The sequence below is a fragment of the Rhodnius prolixus genome, unplaced genomic scaffold (assembly GCF_049639745.1).
Source record: "Rhodnius prolixus isolate KJV_2025 unplaced genomic scaffold, Rpr scaffold_3, whole genome shotgun sequence".
NCBI lineage: Eukaryota > Metazoa > Arthropoda > Insecta > Hemiptera > Reduviidae > Rhodnius > Rhodnius prolixus.
The window spans coordinates 15,648,039-15,669,687 of record NW_027411603.1 but is presented as its reverse complement, the minus strand read 5'-3'; the positions used below and the strand labels follow the sequence as shown (position 1 = coordinate 15,669,687).

At 32.4% G+C, this 21,649-nt stretch overlaps 1 protein-coding gene across 16 annotated transcripts in view; it reads right to left on the bottom strand.

Annotated features, from left to right (window-relative positions):
- The window catches only part of LOC141453691 (uncharacterized), a 298,436-nt gene that overhangs the window by 50,566 nt on the left and 226,221 nt on the right, over positions 1-21,649 (bottom strand). For all 16 annotated transcript variants that reach the window (XR_012458122.1, XR_012458121.1, XR_012458123.1 and 13 more), the window contains 3 exons: positions 20,474-20,755; positions 11,067-11,315; positions 10,483-10,649 (listed from right to left, as the gene is read on the bottom strand). Coding sequence is in view for 12 of the 16 variants with exons in the window: in XM_074127202.1 (XP_073983303.1) it covers positions 10,483-10,649; positions 11,067-11,315; positions 20,474-20,755 (698 nt within the window). In the remaining 4 variants the exon portion in view is untranslated. The remainder of the gene's footprint in view (positions 1-10,482; positions 10,650-11,066; positions 11,316-20,473; positions 20,756-21,649) is intronic.

The following is a 21,649-nucleotide window of genomic DNA, read 5'->3' as shown; positions in this document are numbered from 1 at the left end:
GACTGTTATATAATTGCCGAAAAGTTTTCCCAACCTCTCCGCAGTCACCAGATCCTAATCCCATTGAACAATTATGGCAATATTTAGCTAGTGCTTTAAGCAAACGAGTAATATCTAACAAAAATGAATTAAAACGATGTTTCCTGGAAGAATGGGAAAAAAACACCACCTGAATTAACCAAAAAACTTGTTTCATCCATGCCTGATCGTTTGAGGGCTGTTTTAAGTCAAAAAGCAATTATTAAATTATTACCAACCAATTATTAAATAGTATGAGATTTTAATATTGAACGTTTAAACACTAGCACTTCTGGTGTCCCAATATTTTTGAGAGCTTTATTTTACACTTTTTCAAAAAGTGCTACCTAACAGTTTGGAATTTCATCGATTTATACTTATATATAATTTCTACAGATGTTGCTAATGTAATGTTAAAAAAAATAATAATCCAAACTTTTGTATGTTGTTTTCATTTTCCTTTTAAATCATTTTGTAATAGGTGTCCCAATATTAATGGGAGTCACTGTATGTAATAAACTATTGCTCAATAACATGATATAATTAAACTCGTAAATAAATTATAAATTAATTATAAAATCTTCTTTTCCTGTTTGTAAATCCAACAAATTACACCTAATATTAATAAAGAGGAAGTAAAAGTACCCTCAATACTATTTTTATGTGTAACCTACTTTGTTTACAATTGAGTTTGCAGTGAATGCCACTAGAGCGCTCTCATAACTGGAAAATTCAATTTATATAAAAATCTTTAAAAATTGCTGGATTTGTATCAGGAAATAGTTCGCAAAAGGAGCTAAATTTGTAAAATTTGTGTTTACAAACTACGCCACCAGAGCGCTCTCGTAATTGGAAAATTTAATTTTTATTTTACAATTATTATAAAAATGCTGGATTTGTACCAGGAAATAGATCGGCAAAGGAGGTTAAAAAAAAAAAAAAAATAGCGACTCATAAAATTTAAATTATTATTATCAGGTACAAAAAATAACTATTTGTTATCAGCCATTTCTTTTAATAGTGAACTTAATAATACAGTACTTTAAAGTAAGGTAAATTTAATTCTCAGTTTCTTTTTAACGAAAAGTAATAATTGCAAGTGCCCTAACTGCCAAAAATCGAGCGTGGAATTGTACGAATAGCAATGAGCGGTGAAATTTCATAGAACTCCACAAAATTATAATTTTTAAATAGTGTCTCATGAACTACCTTTCTATTTTCTCAGGAGGCAGGTTTCCTTTCTATTTCTTTTAGTAGACCAATTTCAAGTGCCAGTGACCCAATTTTAAGTTTATGACAAAATTATCAACTAAGTTACCAGATAAACAAAATTCAAATTGGTCAATATTTTGGGTATTGCTAAATAAAAACGAACAAAAGAATCGATATTTGATGTTAATGACCTCCAGAGTTTTGCCAAATTGAAAGAAGCAGCTACTGAAATTCCAAAACCAAGGCAACCTATAAACAATGAACCAGATCTACCACTGAACTGCAACACCGAAAATGGTATATTAAAAAATGAAAAGGTATTTAAAATCGTAGCTCTGCACCGCCGACAACTTATTTGTTCAAGGTTATCCAAATAAATTACTGTTCCGCGTCAGAAAAATTAAATGTAAGCTAACAAGTACACAAAATACTGTCTACTAGTAAATGGCAAACCTATATTTTATAATGTAAATTGAGAACTACCCCACGTAAGAAACTGGAAGGTTGCTGCAGCGAATAAAGATGACAGGCGGAAGCGAGTTTAGGAGGGCTAGGTTCAGTGATGAGCTGTGGTACCGATTATTATTATAAATGGTAAGACAGCCTAGACTCAGAAATTTCTGGGTTCAGAATTGTAGCTGCAACGAACATCACACTTCAAAGTTCAGTTTTGGACCAACGCTTTATTAAACTCAGTACTTTATTATTAATTTTTTCCAGAAATGAACAAGTGCATTTTAAAACCACTGTGTGTAAACAAAAAGCAGATGAAAGAAAAGTTATCAGTGTTCTTTGTAAATACTGTATACAATATATATATATATATATATATATATATATATATTCTGTAAATAAATTGAATTTATCATTCATTCATGGTTGTTGGCAGGAAGTCCTCAATTGTTATGTTAAAACCATTCTTGTCTGCAATTTTTAGCTTTTTCAACCAGTTTAAAATAGAAGTAAAAAAATCAGGTAGATATACTTAGTTATAGAGGAAAGAAGAGCGAAACTACAAGATTTTTTTAAAGAGAGATATTATTGATTTCCAAGAGTACAAATTTTCTTTTTTTAGAAAGATGTACCATTGACAGGCTATGATTAAAAGTAATATAGACTAAAAATGTAAATATTAAAAAAGAAGAATCCCTTTGAAACGTAGGATATAACGTAACAAATATTAAACTAAAAGAAGAGTTTCGTTTAATCTCTCAAGTTTTTGCCACAGGGTTTCTGCTTAATATCTGAGAAAAATTCTCCTTAAGGTAATAAAAACTTGTGATCATAGTTACATAAAGCAAAGTGGGAGATAAGAGACAAGCTGGGTTGTATGAAACGCTGCATGCGTGGGGATACTGAACAGAAACATAACAGAGAGAAGATGGATTTTCTTCTGAAAAAGTTAATTACTAGGATTAAAATTAAAAGAAGTATTTACAGTATAGTCTATTACAGACTAAATATACACGTATTTATGTAAAGTGTGAATGCAACTCTTAACGTAAAATGAAATCCTATTAGCCTTTATTGTGAACTCTTGATTGACACGAACTTGAATCAAGCCCCTAGATTGGATTCAAAGGGGAGCTCTAAAAATCAGATTTTCCACACAAAAAAATTATTAATTAAGGGTTTCTAATTCATTTAAACTTAAAAGAATTCACTTCTTCGTTGATTTTGTTTCAAATCATAGAATCGTAATAATTAAGGCACGGCACCGTTGTGCAAAAGCGCATTTCGGCAAAAGCGCCCCTCACTTTCAAAGTTGTTAGACAAGATATTGTATAAACATTAAAAAAAAGGAACAGACACAGTTTCAGCGAGAACTACAATAAGATGGGAACAGTATAATTTAACAGTCATTCAAAGTTTGCTTTTCATAGAGTTATTCTTAAAGTCCTTAGCAGTTTAAAAGACAACAAAGTTATTGAATAAACATTGAGGTATTAACTTACTTAAAAGAAAAGCTTGATGTTTTTAAGCAGCTGTAGTTATAACTTTATCAAATGTAAATTCATGCTTACTACATATGAATAATTCAACGTCTTTAAATTTATTTTTATTACATATTACGAAATAATTCGGAAATGAAGAAAGAAGTATTTATCAACTTTATTTTTCAATTGATTTAAGCTTTCACATTTTATTGGTAATAATTATGAGGACATTAGCACCGCCTAAAGTATGGTGAAAAATCTATTTTATATTCAAGCTGGTACTTATAAGCTTTCAGGGATAAGCCTGAAAAAAAATTAATAAAATGGGTAGTTCATAAGATTCGGATAACGATCAAGAAATGGATATACGCCACGCGTGATCATAGGATCATAAAGCCAGAACACATATCGAAGGTCACGTTCTCGGTCATCGCTACCAGTATATCGCTGGTTTCAAATTTTATTCTGGAGCTCTTAAATGTATACTACCATGTTCATATCTCACTTAAACTGGGCAACTAAACGAAGCGACAACTAACGTTGCATCAGCCATCTTTTCCTAAATTATCTCAACAATGGACTTAGTTTTTGGTTGGCCCGGACACTAACTACTGGGCTCATTTTCTTAAGACAGAGCCCACATAGACGCACTTGAGACAAGTAACCGGGATCTGCAGCCGCAAGAGGCATGCACATTAAAACCTTTGGTCTAAAATAATACAATTGCGATCCTTCGGCTCCGCATTCTACTAGACTTCCTATCGTGGACTTAGAATCCGAACAGCTTACCACTCCACATGCTAATGCTATTTTGGAAATGTACTATAGAACTCAATTTTATATTTTTCACAACGAGTATACACGTCAAACACACTTAACAGGTTAAGAGATGAAGGCTCTCATATGAGATACAATTTCAGTATTATGTACGGCCATTGCACCCGCTGAGATAATATTAAAGAGGATTAATAAGAATTTTTAGAAGAAAATAACATGAATTTTTTGACCATAGAGCTATCTGTGGGTAAGGTTCAAATATTTATTTAATGTTACGAGGAAATTAAAGAATGTTTTCAAAAAAAAAAAGAAAGAAAAACAAAGAAAAAGAAAACTATTGAAAAAGTTTTCATAAATTCAAATTAAAAATGAAATGCTAAAACGTAATTCTGTCTCAAAATTAATAATAATAAAAAAAATGAATTCGTTAATCTGATTTACTTTCACCATAACTCTAAAAATAAAACTTTCCTTCAAATTCAACACAATAGAAAATCGTCAAAACAAGCTTTTCAATACATTGAAATCACAAGAGAAAAAAAAAAAAAAGAAGGGAAAATCTGCAATTCACAATAAACCCAATCCGCAGCTGCTCGAAAACATGCAACAAAGAGTATACATGCACACAATATTGGTAACTCGCCTCCCGTATCCTTCCTTTCAAATGCCCTCAAGGCATTTTCTTCCTTCTGGTGTATTATTATTACAGCGGTCATTTTTTTTTTCTCAGACAACATTACAGTTAGCGTATTTCAATGAAGCGGAATTTCCATATATGCCAGGAAGTAGAGTTGTAGTAGGGCAGTATCGCTTTAATAACATATATCTCGCAATTTCGCATACATTCTTTCGAAAAAGATGTGTTTTAAGGAAACTATAATACAAAGTTATTATTACCCCCCTACAGTACGTTATAGAAACCGAAAAAGACTCAAGTCTAAAAAACATCACAATTCCGGACCGTCAAACCATTTCTAACTTCTTAAAACTAGGCTGGATTGATTGTGTTTGCTAGGTGACAATATGAATTTAGGACCTCAAAACAAGAAAACAAATTCTTTTGAAGGAATGCCCGTTAACGCTTTGTTTATGAGATATTCACGCCTAAAGATCTTCATTTTACAAATTATTATTAGGTAGGTTATAATAAAAAAAAAATTAATAGTGTCTTCCAACTACTTTATTAATAGAAAATAATGACAATTAAAAGTAAATAAATAAATAATAAAGAAAATGAGGAATCGCTATCTTTCTTCCACAGCAGCAATAGCCGAACAGCACTGGATTGCTGTTATTGATTCAGTTACTCTTCTTCTTAAAGAATGAAGATCATTGACCGGCATTTCATAGACCTTTAATGGCACCCCAAGAAAAAGCGATCCATTGGTGTCAGATCTGGAGAGCAAGCAGGCTAAGCCGACGGTCTTGCTCGGCCAATTCATCGATTGGGATAATGTTGATTTAGCCACTTTCGTGGACCTCTGCCGCAATGTGCTGGACAACCATCTAATTGAAACCATGAGTTCCTTCTGAGTTGAGGCGAAACAACTTCAATCAAAATGTAATAATTACTAAGAAACTGCTGAAATCGGTAAGAAATCCGGACCAATTAAAATATTGTTTAATATCACTGAAACTCACGCTGCAAATGGTGCTCACGAATTGCATGATTTTCGAGCATCCAGAGATAAGTTTTTTGGTTAAACATTTCTTGTGTGACACCTTATCGCTTCATCCGTTCAGAGAATATGATGCTTAAATTGTGGCTTAAGATCAACTTGATTTAAGTACAATCGTAAAAATTTCTTTGACAAAATTCTTGCGTTAATAAATGTCGTACCGTTGATAACGCTATGGGTGACGTCCATCTGCAAAGAAAGTTCTCCTTATCCTCCTTAGAGAGTTGGCGTAATATGTAATTCAGCTGCAGCTGCTCATACACTGGCGGACGGATTATCATCAAAAAATTGTAATACTGTCGCACTCCTTTCATTTCATTAAGGGGCAAGAGCACCATCAGAACGTGGCATTAAAGCAAATATGCCAGTTACTCTAAGACGTTGAAATGTGGACCCAAAGATAGTCTTTTATGGTAATCTTTTATTCGGAAATCGTACAGAATATTCACGACGGGCAGCACTGCAAAAACCATACACAAACACCATATCGGCATATTCACTGTTAGAATAAATGCGATGCATAATGATGCAAATTCTGTAAAAGCGTCAAACTGATAAATTTTATTGAGAAAGAGTTATTAATTAGAAAGCCCACAGTGCAAATTCCAGATGGTATTATTCCGTAAAAGGTCAATATTGGTATGTGCAGTTAGAGACACAAAGTGATTTTAGCAGTTATACAAACAATTTATCATTCGTTCTAAAATCTTTAGACGTGAATATCTCATAAACAAAGCGTTAACGGGCATACCTTCATCGGACAATTTTTTCTTGTTTTGAGGTCCTAAATTCATATTTCCAGTTAGGTCACTTAACCCTGAAACATCCTGTATATATGTAACATATATGTATATATATATTTTTTTTTTAAATGTAACAAAGTGATTTCCTCTACCACGTCACTAAAGTTACAGCCACTGGAAATCAATTCCATGCTGTAGAGGAAACACCATACCCTATACTTACATTCAATTATAGGAAATGTGTTGGATTAACACAAGAGATTTGTATTTACTAAGAGACAAGATAATGTTAATAACACAGGTTTAACGTTACACACAACTATTGATAAACGTCTCTTTAGTTTAATAATTGAGTCTATTGTTCTTAGGTAAACAGGTATAAATTGGTTTTGAGGTTGAGGAGATAATGCTGGGACCTAACTTCACATCCCAATTCGACGCCACAAACCACTAAGTTCCATCACCGATAATAATCATCAAAGGGTGTGTATGTACGAGTATGTGTAGCTATTCATAGTTTAGTGTGTACATTGTGTCACTAAAAATTAAAGTAATAACTTCCTAATAGTTTGCAAAGTGTCGGTCTAAAGACATTTATAAAAAGACTTCTTTTGAGTAAAATATTGAGCGCCTTTTTTAATAGGTTCATAGAAATGAGAGTGCTTATAAAAATATACCATAGACCGAGGTTAGAAGATGTCTTCGAAGTTGAACTGTAACAGCTATATCAGCTATTAACTAAATTCGAAGTTTAACAAAAACAATTGACCAGAAGTTCGCCTTTGAGAACTTTCTTAACTTTGTTTTTATGCTTTTCGTGATAGAAACAAAATACCGTTGAGATAAGTTTAACTTAAAACATATCAAGCCTATCCTTTTTGATACTTTGACTTTAGAAGGATAGCTGGTTTGCAAACTCTACCTGAAACTGGACAAAACTGTTTTATTTTTTTTACTTTCTCATAGTTATATTACTTCGATGGCCATGAAGTTCATATTTTTTGGATTCGAATCTAAATTGTCTCTTATCCTTGAGGATGGGATAAAGCGGTCAAAAAAGTTTCGAAGTAAAAAAAATAAGTTTCTCTAAGATTTTGCCGATTAGAGATAGTTGGGTTTTGGAACCATTTTGATGAGTGAGAATTTCAAGTGGTCGGGGAATTAATTCACAGATCAGTATTGAAGATATACGTTAGGAAAATTATTGCCTTTTTAGGAAAATATAGTAGGATCTATGAGGTTGGGAGGTTCCTAGTGCTTTTCTAAAGGTGCGTCGGACTTCGCTTAGAGAGAATTTAAAAGGGTGTAAGGCAAGAGGAAGTGGCTTGTTTAGTTTATATTTTAAAGTTTCTCGTGTTGCTGGTTTCCGAGAAATGTTGGGCTTTTTTGGCAATAAGATTGGAATTAGAAGTAAAAGTAAGGTAATCGCCTATTTTTTCAGCTTAACGTCCAATTACCAATTTAGGTGTCGTGGACGGAGGCAACTAGCCTTTACTGTAAATTTCTTTTATTAACCATTAAATAATATCCAACGCCTAAGACCGGGAATCGAACCAACAATACATATTAGCTTCGCAGGTCTCTGGAATTAGAAGTTTTATAGGGTAAGTTAAGTTACTTTAGGTTAATATGATATAAATTCTAAAAAAAAAAAACATTCTCATTGCACGCGCCGTTAATAATTACTCAGATTAGGCGATTAGAGAGCTTAGATATGTAGTTGAAAGTTTTCGTCACTACAACAAAATACAAATATTGATAATATTTTTATATATAACACAATTCGTCAGTGTAATATAATCTCATTTATAATAATAATAATAAATAAATAAAATTCATAGGAGTGATCAGACATTAGCGGTAAACTACCGCCAATAGGCGGTAATAACACTCGTAACCAGAACAGCGTTGAGATTGGCAACTGGCGGTATGCACCAATACAAAGCGTCGCAAACATACTGAGATTCCAAGGCAGCGGCAAACTAGCTTACCTAATCTACAAAAACCAAAATTTAGAAAATTGGAAGCAAACATATCTCGAAGTAAGAGAAAAGATTGGAGCGTATAAATTCAGCTAATTAGGTTAAATAAATAAACATTGCTATTTAAACAAGAAAGTTTAATTAATCGTGGTGAAGAAAAACACAAAATCCAGAACCAATTCTATGCAAACCAAGCAGAATAACATTTGTTGTGTTCTGTTTATTGACAATGTAGAATAAATAAACTATTTGTTTTGAGCTTATCATCATAATTATTGTGTTGCGTGAAAGTATGAGCGCTTACAGTGCTGTTTTATCAATACAGACTGTCCTGCGTTCCATGCTTAAAAGAATTATCTCAGTTTTTTTCACGAAAAGTACGAAATAGATTTGTCTTTTAGTTTTTTCATCAAATTTCCTCGCTAACTTTGGATTTTTGTAAAAAATTCACTTCCTTTAAAAAAGATTAAAATTAAGATGCGAAACCTTCGAAAACAAAGCCATTTAGAGATAGAGTGATATAAAAAAGAATACATCTACGGTCAGATACTTGCCCTCAAACTTGAAAAAAAAAAAGTACTGAATTAAATATAAAGTACTGATTCCAGCTGACTTTTTTTTTTAATCCACATATCTATCTTTTGCGCATGCACACGGAATTTAGGTTAATCCAACGCCCTATTATAGAAAGAGGTTCGCAGCAGTTAATATTTCCAAAAGAATATTGGTAAAGAATATTGGTAGAGCATTAGGCGGATGTTGCGGAAGCTGCCCCGCAATATCATCTCTTTCCGCACTTCTCACCATGAAGAAATTAACAGCTTCATTCTTACTCTTCAAATGTTAAATATTTTTAAATTCAAGCGAAATAAATTAGATAATAAAAGATAACAACAGATGTGACAGTTAGTTATTAAAATATTTTAAGAATAATTAACCTCAGATTATCCTGGATACATGGATAATAAAGTTTTTTCTTTTCTTGAATCGATATAGATTTGTAAATGAATCAATTTTTTCATTAATAAAATAAAATAAAGGAAACATTGCATTAAAAAAATTGTACTTTCACATTTATTTATTTTATTTTTAATTTAAGGCCATGAGGTTATAGGCACCCGAAGCCTTTATTGTAGTATCATTGCCAGCCTCTATGAGGATCAAAAAACCCTTATAAACTCCAATTATTTTTATTTTATTTTCTTTAAATATATTTCCATATTTCTCTAAGACGTTTAGAATGTTCGAAAAGACAATTATTTGTTTTAATCGTCTTAAAGAAATATGCAAATACATATTTTTAAAAAATGAAGGAAAAAAGAAAATTCTGGAAAATGAAAAAGCTAGTTTGATTCCCAATCCAGTCAATATTCAATTTATAAGATATGATTACCAAAAGAGGAAACTCTTTTAATTATAATTATAATTTAATAATGTGGCTGCTGCAAGAATCCCCCAGGTATCTATCCCGGAGCCAATTATATTTATAATATTTTTCAATCCCATCTCTAGCCCACAGAGTGGGCAGTTAGCAATGTAAAAAACAGTCGCTACTTGCTTCCAGAAAATTTCGAACAGGCACATACAATGCAAATTATGAACAAGGACTGGGTAAATAAAGCTAAAGATTGCCATCCACCATGTTTTTTTCAATCATAAATCGAAATTCTAAACTTTCTGAAAAGAATAGACAGTTGATAACAAAAATAAAAGAAAGGTATTGCTTATAGTGTAAGCCCTGCTTGATAAGTAAACCCAGCTTAAACTCCCTACTCCTGATATGGAACAAATTCTTAAAGCATACAACTGATGCACAAAGATACTCGTATATAGAATATTTGGGATGAAATACACTTAACCTGGAATATGTTAATATACATAAATTGGAATTATCAAATAATTTTTTGACCATTGCTAACAATTTTTAAATCAAAAATATGTAGCAGTGAAATGTTAGTCACAAACGTAGTATGATCATCAAACATGAATTTAAAACGACCAAGATTTTAGATTAAATTAAAAACTGATGTGACTTTTAGATATTATATTCGCTTCGCAAATCTCACAATAAAATAAAAAATACATATAATAATATTATAGTGAAAGAAAATTGGAGTAAAACTGACGTACCTACCTGAACCCAGGTCGAGGTATTGTAAGAGAAATCCTTTTTTGCATTGGATTCACTTTAAACGTGTTCACTACAATTCCTCCTTCGGACAAGTGATTGAATGTGCCTCCCGTATGTTTAGCCCACAATAAAGACCACGTTCGAACAATTTCTTCCAGATTTATAATAGTCTAGAAAAATAAAAAATAAAAATTGTTAGTAATACTAACACGGTGAACAGTGAATATAAAATTGAAACATAATCTATCTAAATTATTTTTTTTAATTACAAGAAATGGAGAAGGATCATTTACTAAAAGCATTAAGTGGTTCCATTTATTTTGGTGATAAATGGGCAAGGTCCTAATTGTAACAAGGGTTTTGTTTGTCAATGGGTTTGGGTGCGCTTGTGGTAACATTCGATGCGGTACGTTCATCTAGTGTAAATTAAGGCCAACTTGTATGTGCCGCAGACTGTGTTCATGGTGGCGGTGATTGTTGCGCTTTAGCAGGAAAGTGCGGAACGACTACGGCGGACCTTAGTAGTGGTGGTGAAAGTGGAGACACTAAACCTTCTCCACCACAGTGTAATGCACAGCACAACGTACCTGTTGATTGATGATAGAGGTGTTACGAAGCATTAGCGCAGATACTGCTGTGAAGAAGTTCGGAGTAGTATTTACTAGAGCTGGCATGTCCTGAGTGTCGTTAATATACGCTAACACTTTAGCTAACAGGACAATCAGTGGTTCTCCTTCACCAGGATGGACATTTTGCCTACTTCCAAGCCATGATGCCACTTCAAACACAGTATCCCTCACAGAGGTACCTTCATATCCCAGTGTGAGTCGTAAAAACTGAAACAAAGTTTATTAAATTTATACATGTTAAGTGTTTATCACAAAGGTTAATGGTCATCTTTGTGTTAAAACTGGCCAACAGGAAAACGAAAAATTCTATAATATAATATAATAATAATAATAATAATAATAATAATAATATCCAGCAGCTGACCCTTAGATTTTCTCTTCCTAGGAGCTTCTTACAGCTCACTGTCCGGTGATGGACAGTGTTGTCTGTAACGAGAGAACACTGTCCGGAGGCCGGCAGTGCACTGGAAAAAGCTCCGGGCGCTAATGACCTCAGCTGTTGATGCGCCAAAAAAAAAAAAAAAAAAAAAATAATAATAATAATAAGGGAAGGGATTAGCTATGCGGTCAGCGTACTGGACTCCCACGCGGAGGTCCCGGGTTCGAATCCAGCTGCTGACCCTTAGATTTTCTCTTCCTAGCAGCTTCTTACAGCTCACTGTCTGGTGATGGACAGTGTTGTCTATAACGAGAGAACACTGTCCGGAGGCCGGCAGTGCACTGAAAAAAGCTCAGAGCGCCAATTACCTTAGATATTGACGCGCCTTAAACATTAAAAATAAAATAATAATAATAAGTAATAATAACGTAATTTAATGCATGCTTGAAGATCTAATTTGTTTACATTAGATTGACATTATGCTAAATCTTAAATCTCTCTCTTTATATATAAATGTATTTAAAAAAAAAGCCAGATTATTATTTAAAATTTAGGATTTGTACATATGATGCCTAATAAGTCACATTTAAGGAATACTTAAACTAAATTGGTCATCGAAGCTTCGGAGTTAACCTCATGCACACAAATTAGATCTTTCGAGCCTAAAGGTTAAAACTTGGACATAGAAAAAAATTCAAATGATATACAATATTCAATTTGGTTTTTTTCTTGCTCTTAATTTGTACTAAGAAAAAAAATTGAAGAAGTTGTCAAGAAGATTGACAACAATTCAGTATAAAATTTATTGTTATACAATTTTATTTTTTTTGCTTTCTCAGGATCAAAATTTATTAAATTTACCAATAAATCTACTTCGAGAAATGCCACTTTAAAGTACACTTTCAATATAAACCTAAGAAATTTTCGACTAGCTCGAAGCGAGCTTACCCAATTTTAACTTTCCAAGACGAATTTCCTCCGATCATTAATTATGTTCTAAATTATCTTTAAAGGTGTGTTTATTGTATAACAAATGTGAAAAAGTAAGAGATCAGTTGATTTTATGGGAAGTATAAAATAGTAATTTATTCCAGCATTTTAGACTACAGAACATTTTATGCTCCACAAATTTATTATTTCATTATTTTTCTAACGCAAATTGACTGATTACTGACAATGCCGCCTTAGCACGCATGCAAATAAATTATTTCTGCAAATGAAGATCAACACATAAATAAAGAGTTCATGAACAAATTTCAGTTTAAAATCAATGTTAGAGGAGTTAGCAGAGTGTAATCTAGTTAGGGAATAGTTTCTAGGCTGGATTGCATTCCCTGAAGAATTAGCAAATGATAAACACCGACTAAAACAGCTTTAATTTAAGAAGCAATCAGTAATTTCTGTTAAGAAACTTTACTAATTCCATAGTTGCAGGGCTAAAAGGATTCACAAAATCTTAGTCTTTACTAAGAGCCGTAAATTATTATAAATAATTAATTAATTCGTGCTCCGCTAACAACGTTCTTGGTTTTTTTTTACACAAGGTTTGACATTTTACAAAGTTTCTAACGAATCATTTACATGACAGTGACACGAAAATAAATAAAATACAAATTTGTGAGAATGGTTTACATTTGCAATGATAATATTGTGTACCTTGTGTTGGATGTTCTTGTTGAAACAGAAATAAGAGAGATGTTTATGGGATGAACTACAATCAAATATGTTCACCGTAAGAAACAAACTTTATGTGAAACTCTGTACTCCAAAGCAACTTAAAATCAAAAAGTAAATAAAATGCGAGAAAATATGAGATTAGATTTTCATTAGATCGGTAGTTTCTCGGATCTGACTTTTTCTAAATCCATTTAACACGTTTGGCTGCAAGTACGAGCTTGGGGGCAACCCAATGTGGCTTGACCAGCGTGTATCTCCTCTTGCTTTTCTTAAATTTTCCTACAAAATATTTATACTCTCAAATTAATACAATATAGGGATTACTTTCAATATACTGAATATAGTCTATAATTTTGGAATTATTACAATGGAGCAAAACTTTGTAGCATTTTTTTTTTTAAATGCTATGCAATTATTTTTGGAAGAAAGATTTGCACTTAGCGGTTCGGAAAACTAGTTCAGAGGTAATATACTATTTGGTAAAGTTGGCAGGAGAATACAAAGCGTACAACTCTCTGCGCATCCACCTAGAATCTAGTTTTTTAAGCACATATATATATTTTTTTTTGTGTGTGTTATTATCAGGATTCCTCAATATTTATTATTTCATAACTCTAATTTATTAGCTTCTATAAACATTCAAATTATTTCAATTTTTCAGTTATTTAGTGAGCGTAATCAGAAAAAGACTTCAGATACATAATAATGGAATTTTACCATATAAGGGAAATAATGTTCAGTACATGAGTACATAACATAAACTTATGGTGACCCCGTTCTGCATAAAGAAACTTTTTTTTTTTGACCATATTTATGTGCTGCCGAATTGATAGAACTGACAGAATGCTTAGGTTTGATGGACTACGAATGGTAAGTGAATCAGTTAGGTTTGGTTGAAATATCGAGTACACACTGTGCCATCTTGTAAATAGCTTTTATATACTGACTGTAAATATTGTACATGATTTATTTATATTTTAGTTTATGTATGCAGGAGTGAGAGAAATATCGACTACTTACCAGTATGAGTGTTGGTATGCTAGTTTGGAATTAATGATTCGCATTAAATATTAACTATTTGTAAATTTGCATTAATTGATATGAATGTTGTAGGTTCATGGAATCATGTTTTTGGCCAGTCTTATCGATTACACAGAACCTATTACGGCTGAATAATAATATATCATTGCAACAAAAAAAAGAAAAAAAAAGTAAAATAAAATACTTCTAACTTACTAAATTAGAAATTCTCTGCCGCGCCAATATCTATAATATAGTGACCCTGAACTTTTCACCTGATACCTGGAACTAACACCACTAGAGGGTTGAGATTAGGGTTGGTGACAATGATCAAAGTCAATCTTCTAAGCAGACGAGTCTGACCATAAATGTGATTCTCTACTCGTTGTACGAAAACCACCATACATTAACTGCCCAAAGTCTGTGATAACGGTAGATGATTTATAAATGTAATTCTTTAAATCTCCAAAATGAACAAAAAGAGCCCCTGGATACCGTAACCGACTGACTTCCACTTTCCGAGGCAATAATGGTTTTTAGAAATGAAGTGATTCAATTTAAAAGTTGAGGTGACAATAAAAAAAGTTACCACCTTTAATCATATTTAGAACGTTGTGTGAACTGTTTCAGACAAAAAATTATCGTAAAAATGTGCCTAAGAATTGGCTAAAAATTTTCTAGAGAAAACGGACCCTCATGTTATTTGCATGTTAATATTTTCTTTAAAATTAACTGCTACTCAAAACAGATAATAATTTTCTAAATAAACATTAATTTTACTCTCTAACGGGTAACAAAAGCAATGTTAGAAAGCTTTAATAAATTCTACATCACGAAATGATGGACATTGATTTTATTTATAAATGAATGACAGAGAGTAAAATCGCATAAATGGACTGATGCTGACAGATTGTCGATAGATAAGAAATAGATGTGAGATAAAATGCAATAAGAACTGTTGAATTTGATGAAAATATAATTTTCCAATAAGAAAGAAAAAAGTTATTTGTAAAACACAGTAAGGAACACATTTCTTTAAAGGATGGTTTTAGAAATTCTATCGAAGCCGTCTGGAAATAGTCAGATTCCACTTTTCCAAATATAACTCATAGATATTTAATTTCTCTGCCAACTCAGGAGAACTACATCATAGCAAAAACAAGGAAATAGTTTATATAACTGAAGGAAACGTAATGAGATTTTCAGGCTGTACCCTACTTTCACCCTTATATGATCTCTAAAGTGGTAAAACTTCTCACTCTTTCAATATGGAGGAAATTTCCAGTTTAAGTGCCTAATGGAATTTCGATCAATGCTACTGAAAGCAGAATTTAAATCTTTGAAGAAAAAGTATGCTTTATGATACTTGGTTAAAATTTGAGGATAATTAATAATGGTTGAAAAAAAAAGTTGTTCGTAAAGATCTTGTTTTTACATCTAGACATAAAATGCCCTTTAAAGATAACAATTGAAAATCAATGTTCTTGAAGAAGAGGAATATAATCGAAACACTGCATGAGGGAGGGAATGAATCAAATCAGTATCAAACAAAAAGTTAAATACCGATGTAAACGATCTTTGAAAGCATAGAAACATGATTGTAGAATACAATATCCCCATGGATCCCTGAAGCTTTACAATGTATGGTCCAAAACTTTCAATTATTAGAAAGGTTTATTACATAGAATTATCAACGATTACTCTGTGGATTCTGTACATCTTCAAAGTGTGGAACTCATTGCAATTGGAATTTATTGCCATAAAGAAATTCTTCCTTTTCAAGAAAATATAGCATACGCAAAAAAGTAATAGATCAATCTCTCAATTGAAATTATCAACTAACAAGTTATTCACGTTGCATCTATGAATAATTACCAAAAACCAAAAACTAAATGAGAAAATAAAGTTTATATTTTTAAAACAATGTGAGAAAATGTAGGAAAAATCAGTGAAAAGCATGGCCCATTACACAGCAAATGAAATGTACAACAGCGAACCCATTCTAACCACAGGCGACTAGGGAGTTGTTGGGTGTTGAATGTCAAACTGAGTGTATTGAAACAATATAGTCCAGAGATACTGTATTCAGAGTCAAGTGAACATACAACACAATCCTCAACGGTTGATTGTGAAGTGTAACTCAGTCATAGGTCGGTGTCCGCGCGACCTCTTTCTTTCCTTTAACCAAATACTTTCACTTAAATTTGCTTTCAATTTTTCTACACTACTACAAAAAAAAAATAATAATAATAACAAATAATAATATAAGGGAATGGAGTAGCTCTGCAGTTAGCAAATTGGCTCCCCGGGTTCGAATCCAGTTGCTGGCCCTTAGATTTTCTCTTTCTAGGAGCTTCTTACAGCTCACTGTACAGTGTTGTCAGTAACAATAGAACATTGTCCAGAGACCGGCAGTGCACTGACAAAAGCTCCGGCTACCATTAATCTCAGATGTTGACACGCCTCAAATCATTAAAAGTAAATAAATAAAATAAAAAGTAATAATAATAATAATTCCGAGGAATCCTAGATGCACAAAATTGCATGTGCCGATGACACGGGAGGGACGAGGTGAAGATTCGTGGAGGAGAACGAGGTCTGGAAAAGCTTGTCATGACGCGACCAACTAAACTAATCTGAGTAGACTAATGCGCGTCGAACGCACGGCTCTCGTGTGGCGATTAGTTAGCAGATATGGAGGATTTTAAGATAGCTGTCCAGAACCAGAATCATCCGCTATAGAATTAATCAAGATACCTGGAATGCAGGATGATAGATAATTCACTGTACCATCAAAAGCCAGGAAGTATGCACCATACAATAAACAAATGCAAAAGGTTAACTTAATCAGATACTTTCATCCACATAACCAGAATGACTTTAGAAATAATCAACGAAAATTGGGTTAATTAATCGAAGTTTCCTTACTACCAATAAGTGCTTTAACCTATGCTAGTGTTTGGCTGACCCTTACAGTTTGCATTATTGCGTACCAACCAGACCTCTGGGACATTGCACAGGGATTTGCATGAAAAGAACGTGAAAATAAATTGAAAGAAAGCAAAAGATGCATTTTGTTTGGTTACAACAATTGTATCCATTTTATGCATTTTTAATGAGAAAACTAAGCCATCCTTCAATATTTAATGAACTAATTGCTCCGGACGAAAATAAATTATATACCTATATATATTTTTTTTAATTTCATAAATGGTAGGAAATGATCATTAATTGAGGTTTAAAAACTAGTTTTATTTAGCCAATTTTATTTTATTTATTTTTTAATTTTATTTTTTTAACAAATTGAATTTTAAAGATCGTTCTGCTTAAACTTAGTCTAATAACTTTTTAATTTTTAAAATTATACCTTTTAATATGATTTTTGTTGAATGATATATTAAACGGAAAGCTGATTTTGTTTAAAGATATTAAATTATTAAAGTGCTACAAAAATTTATTAACTGAATTATGAAAATGTCTATTTTTATTATTAATACTTAATTTCTGCCCTAAACTTTTTCTATTCCTAATTTATTCTGTTTTACTACTTTGGCTTGAATTTCTCTTTTGTAATATATTATTAGCTAAGTAAATATATAAAGTTTCTAAAGTATTAAAGAGAACGAAATGGACAAAGTAAAAAGTAAAAGCTTGGCAATTTTCCAACTCTGCAGATTTTTACTGTAAAATGCTGCAACCCCTGCAAAGAAAATTCCACTAAAATACGTTACACTTTAATTTTTGTAATAATTACTACACTTAGTAAATTTGCTACACATGAACTTTATTCATAAATATTGCACTCTCGGCTAGAAGAACAAATAAGTGAAGTTAGGATTTAATAACGTAAAATTAGTGAACTAGAGAAAAGTTCTTTAAGAGAAATATGCTAGTTGGAAAAATTGAGTTTGAAAGCGATGCAGTTTGAAAAGAACGTTGACTTTTTTTGAAAGCACGTGTTGACTTATCTTGAATAATTTTTAAATAAGCAGTTGTTTGCAAGGGCTGTAAGGTACCTCTTCACATGAAGCAATTTCCCTATTTGCCGTTTTTTTTTTGATTATTATTATTACAACTTTTATCTTTTTAATGATTTAAGGCGTGCTAACATCTAAGGTTATTGGCGCCAGGAGTTTTTCAGTGCACCACCAGCCTGCAGACAGTGTTCTCTCGTCACCACCGGACAGTGAGCTGTAAGAAGCTACTAGGAAGAGAAAATCTAAGGCTGGGCCAGTAGCAGGATTCGAACCCACGACCTCAGCGTGAGAATCCAATACACTAACTGCATAGCTAATCCCTTCCCATCGATTTATTAATATATTTTTCTTTCTTCAAAGCTAATATGGATGGGCCGTTAGGTCACTAATTATCTTTCTCGATTCACTATAATTTAGCTAGAATAAAATATATATCTTTAACCTCATCAGAGGCAAGAATTAGCTTTTATACAACCTTATAAAATGTTTCTTTATTTTGAGACTATAAAATCAATTTGTGATTTTGGAGTTATAAGAACACTGAATCAAGTTGCGCATGTTTACAAAGTACTAATAAATTATGCAACTTTTGTTTGTATATTAAATACGTCATTGTTCCAGGCAGCAATACATCATACTGTTAATACAGATACTCCATGACTCCTTTCCTTTATTCTCCTCTCACCCTCCCGCTTTCCTAGTGCAGAAATTGTTCTTTGTCATTCCCCAAAAATCCTTAGATGCTTGATCTTGAAATTCGAAATGGTATTCAAGAAGTTTTAAACAAACTTCTATTAATTTTACAATTAAATATCCACTTCTCGAACATCACAGGTACAGTTCTTTAGCCTCTATTTGTCACATCCCTACTTAGTGTAGCTAAACATTGAAGGATTGTTTCCGAAACAACTTTATCATGTGAGTGGAGAGAAATGTGCTAGTTTCTTCATCAGGGATCTTAGGGTCCTTGCAGGTATTCCAGCAAGGAATAATGCAAGCTCAATACTAGTAACCAAATACGACCAATTTCTGGAACTTAGCGCGATCTGCAAAGTTAGATGATGTACCGCCTATCAAATGGCAAATTCTAGATTTTCAACATTTACATTCTCACGCAGTACACTTAAAGTCGTCTAAAATCTTACTGATCTGAAATGATCCTTAACCCTGCTTTTGGATCGCAGTATGTTTTGGGTTTTAGCAACTCCTTCACCAATCTATATTTTCCAGAACTTGGATTGTATTTTATTCGATGTTGCGTGGCGGGTGTGACTATTAAATGAACAATTGGAAATAAAAACTTCATATATATGTTATATATATATGTTATATATATATATATGTTATATATATATATATATATGTTATATATATATATATATATGTTATATATATATATATATATGTTATATATATATATATATATGTTATATATATATATGTTATATATATATAAAAGTTAACAGTAGTATGGTGTATAATAATAATAATAATTTAATAATTGAGCCATCATTAATAATAAACAACATTAAAGAACTATGAAGTCAGCTTTCAACATTAAATAAAATCAATAATTAATAATGTAACTAGAACCGTAGAATTGCAACAGGCCCAATTAGCCAATTTTTTTCCGTAATCTAGAGTGGTAATATGACTGTTCATAACGGGGCGAGTGCCTGCGGACCACCAATACCATTTAGCTTTTTATGCTTTTAAAGTTTTTCTTTTCTAGTCATCTACCCTTCAGATTGAGCCTTTCTCTGTTGTTAGGCAAAGCCCTTACAATGAATTGATATCGATGCCAGTTTGAGGTGACGTATGTATTAGGGATTTTACTTTAAGGAAAATGTGACCACAAAACACGAAAAGAAATTTATTTTAAACTTCGAATACAAGAGAAAAACTACTAAATAAAAAGCACAGTAATTCAGAGAGGGGCACAAATTTATATGCTTCGAATTTTACTTGTACATTCAATTTCTAATGATACTTCAATGAGGCTGCACATTACCTTAACTACCATCTCTCCTACAGGACTGCCTTAAGGAGAATTTTCCCGGAAGAATGTTTTACATAAAAAAAAATAAAAGCAAGTAGTGCAAAGAAATAAAAAAAAAAAAAACTCAAAAATTTATTCTTTACAGTGGCATTTCCGGTTGGCGAAAAAGTTTCGATTCTTTGCAAAGTCGAATCCCTGTTTACATGAGAGTAGACGTCGTTTTAATATTTTGCACATTTACCCAACTATTTTGAAGTAAATAATGAATAAAAATCTTTGTTTTACACTATAATTAATAAAATAAAAAACTCACATTGTTTGTTATAAGATTTGTCTGATGTGAAGTACAACCAGAATAATCAGCTACCTGCCAACGTCCTTTGCCCGGTTCTATCAAGAGACATTGCCTAGTTGCGGTGCCGGTGTAACCAGAAGGGCAATGTGCCGACACTTGTAATCCAGGACTGGCATCCGACCACCGTCCTTGGCCAGCACATTTAGAGGTGGCAGTTAATTTATCAAGTACATCAATCCTAGAAGTACCCTCACCGTACCAAACGCCGTCAACAGCCTGACAGGAGAACAGTCCGCCCTTCTGTTGAAAGACAAATCATTTTAAATAAATTGCCAACAAGAATTATTATTTCAAATAATCATTTATAATCAAAAATAAATTTAATGGTTACAACGTACATACATTTAAGTTTATTACTTTGTACAATGACATGATTTCAAATTGGTAAAATAATTACTTTTCTCGGATAGGTAAATTAGAATAAGATTAGGTAGCCTAAATACTTGGAAATTATCTTGGATAGTTAAATTCATTTTATTTCTTACTTTATGAAGCTAAGGGATAAATCCAATTTTATTCAACCTATTAGAGGTAACTTTGATTCGACCACTGTTACTGGAATCACAAGCAGCGACAGTAGGCTATACTTTCACAATGTTGCGCAGCATAATAGGAAAGAAAACTTTCCAGATGCATGAAATACCAGATGATCCCATTCATTCTAAAGCAGAACTACATTTATAGCTTTACAGGTGGCTAGAGCTGGAAGGGAAATCGTAACATAAGAGTTTTCTAGGAGGTCTCTACGCTGGCCACGGTCTAATAAACGGAAAATGGTTTGATTTCTGCATAGAAAATGATAGTCATTGTTGCTTTGAAGTCGACTGAACCACCAATAATTTTGTACTGTAACTCATATGAGGACCATAGGTCTATGGCACAAGTCTGGATTACATACACATCCAAGTAATGAGACTTAGTTACTAAAAAATGGGACTGTGTATTGTAGCAATGTCCTTTAATAATAATAATAAAAACCAACATTACAAAATTGTTAACTAACGCTTGAAATATCACAACTAAGCTGCGGCTATGCATTCCTCATACACAGTTGCATTTGGGTGGTGAATTGGGATCTAGGGCTCTCGTAGAGGTTTTACGAATTTTCTTTAAGATGAAATTAGTAACCATAAA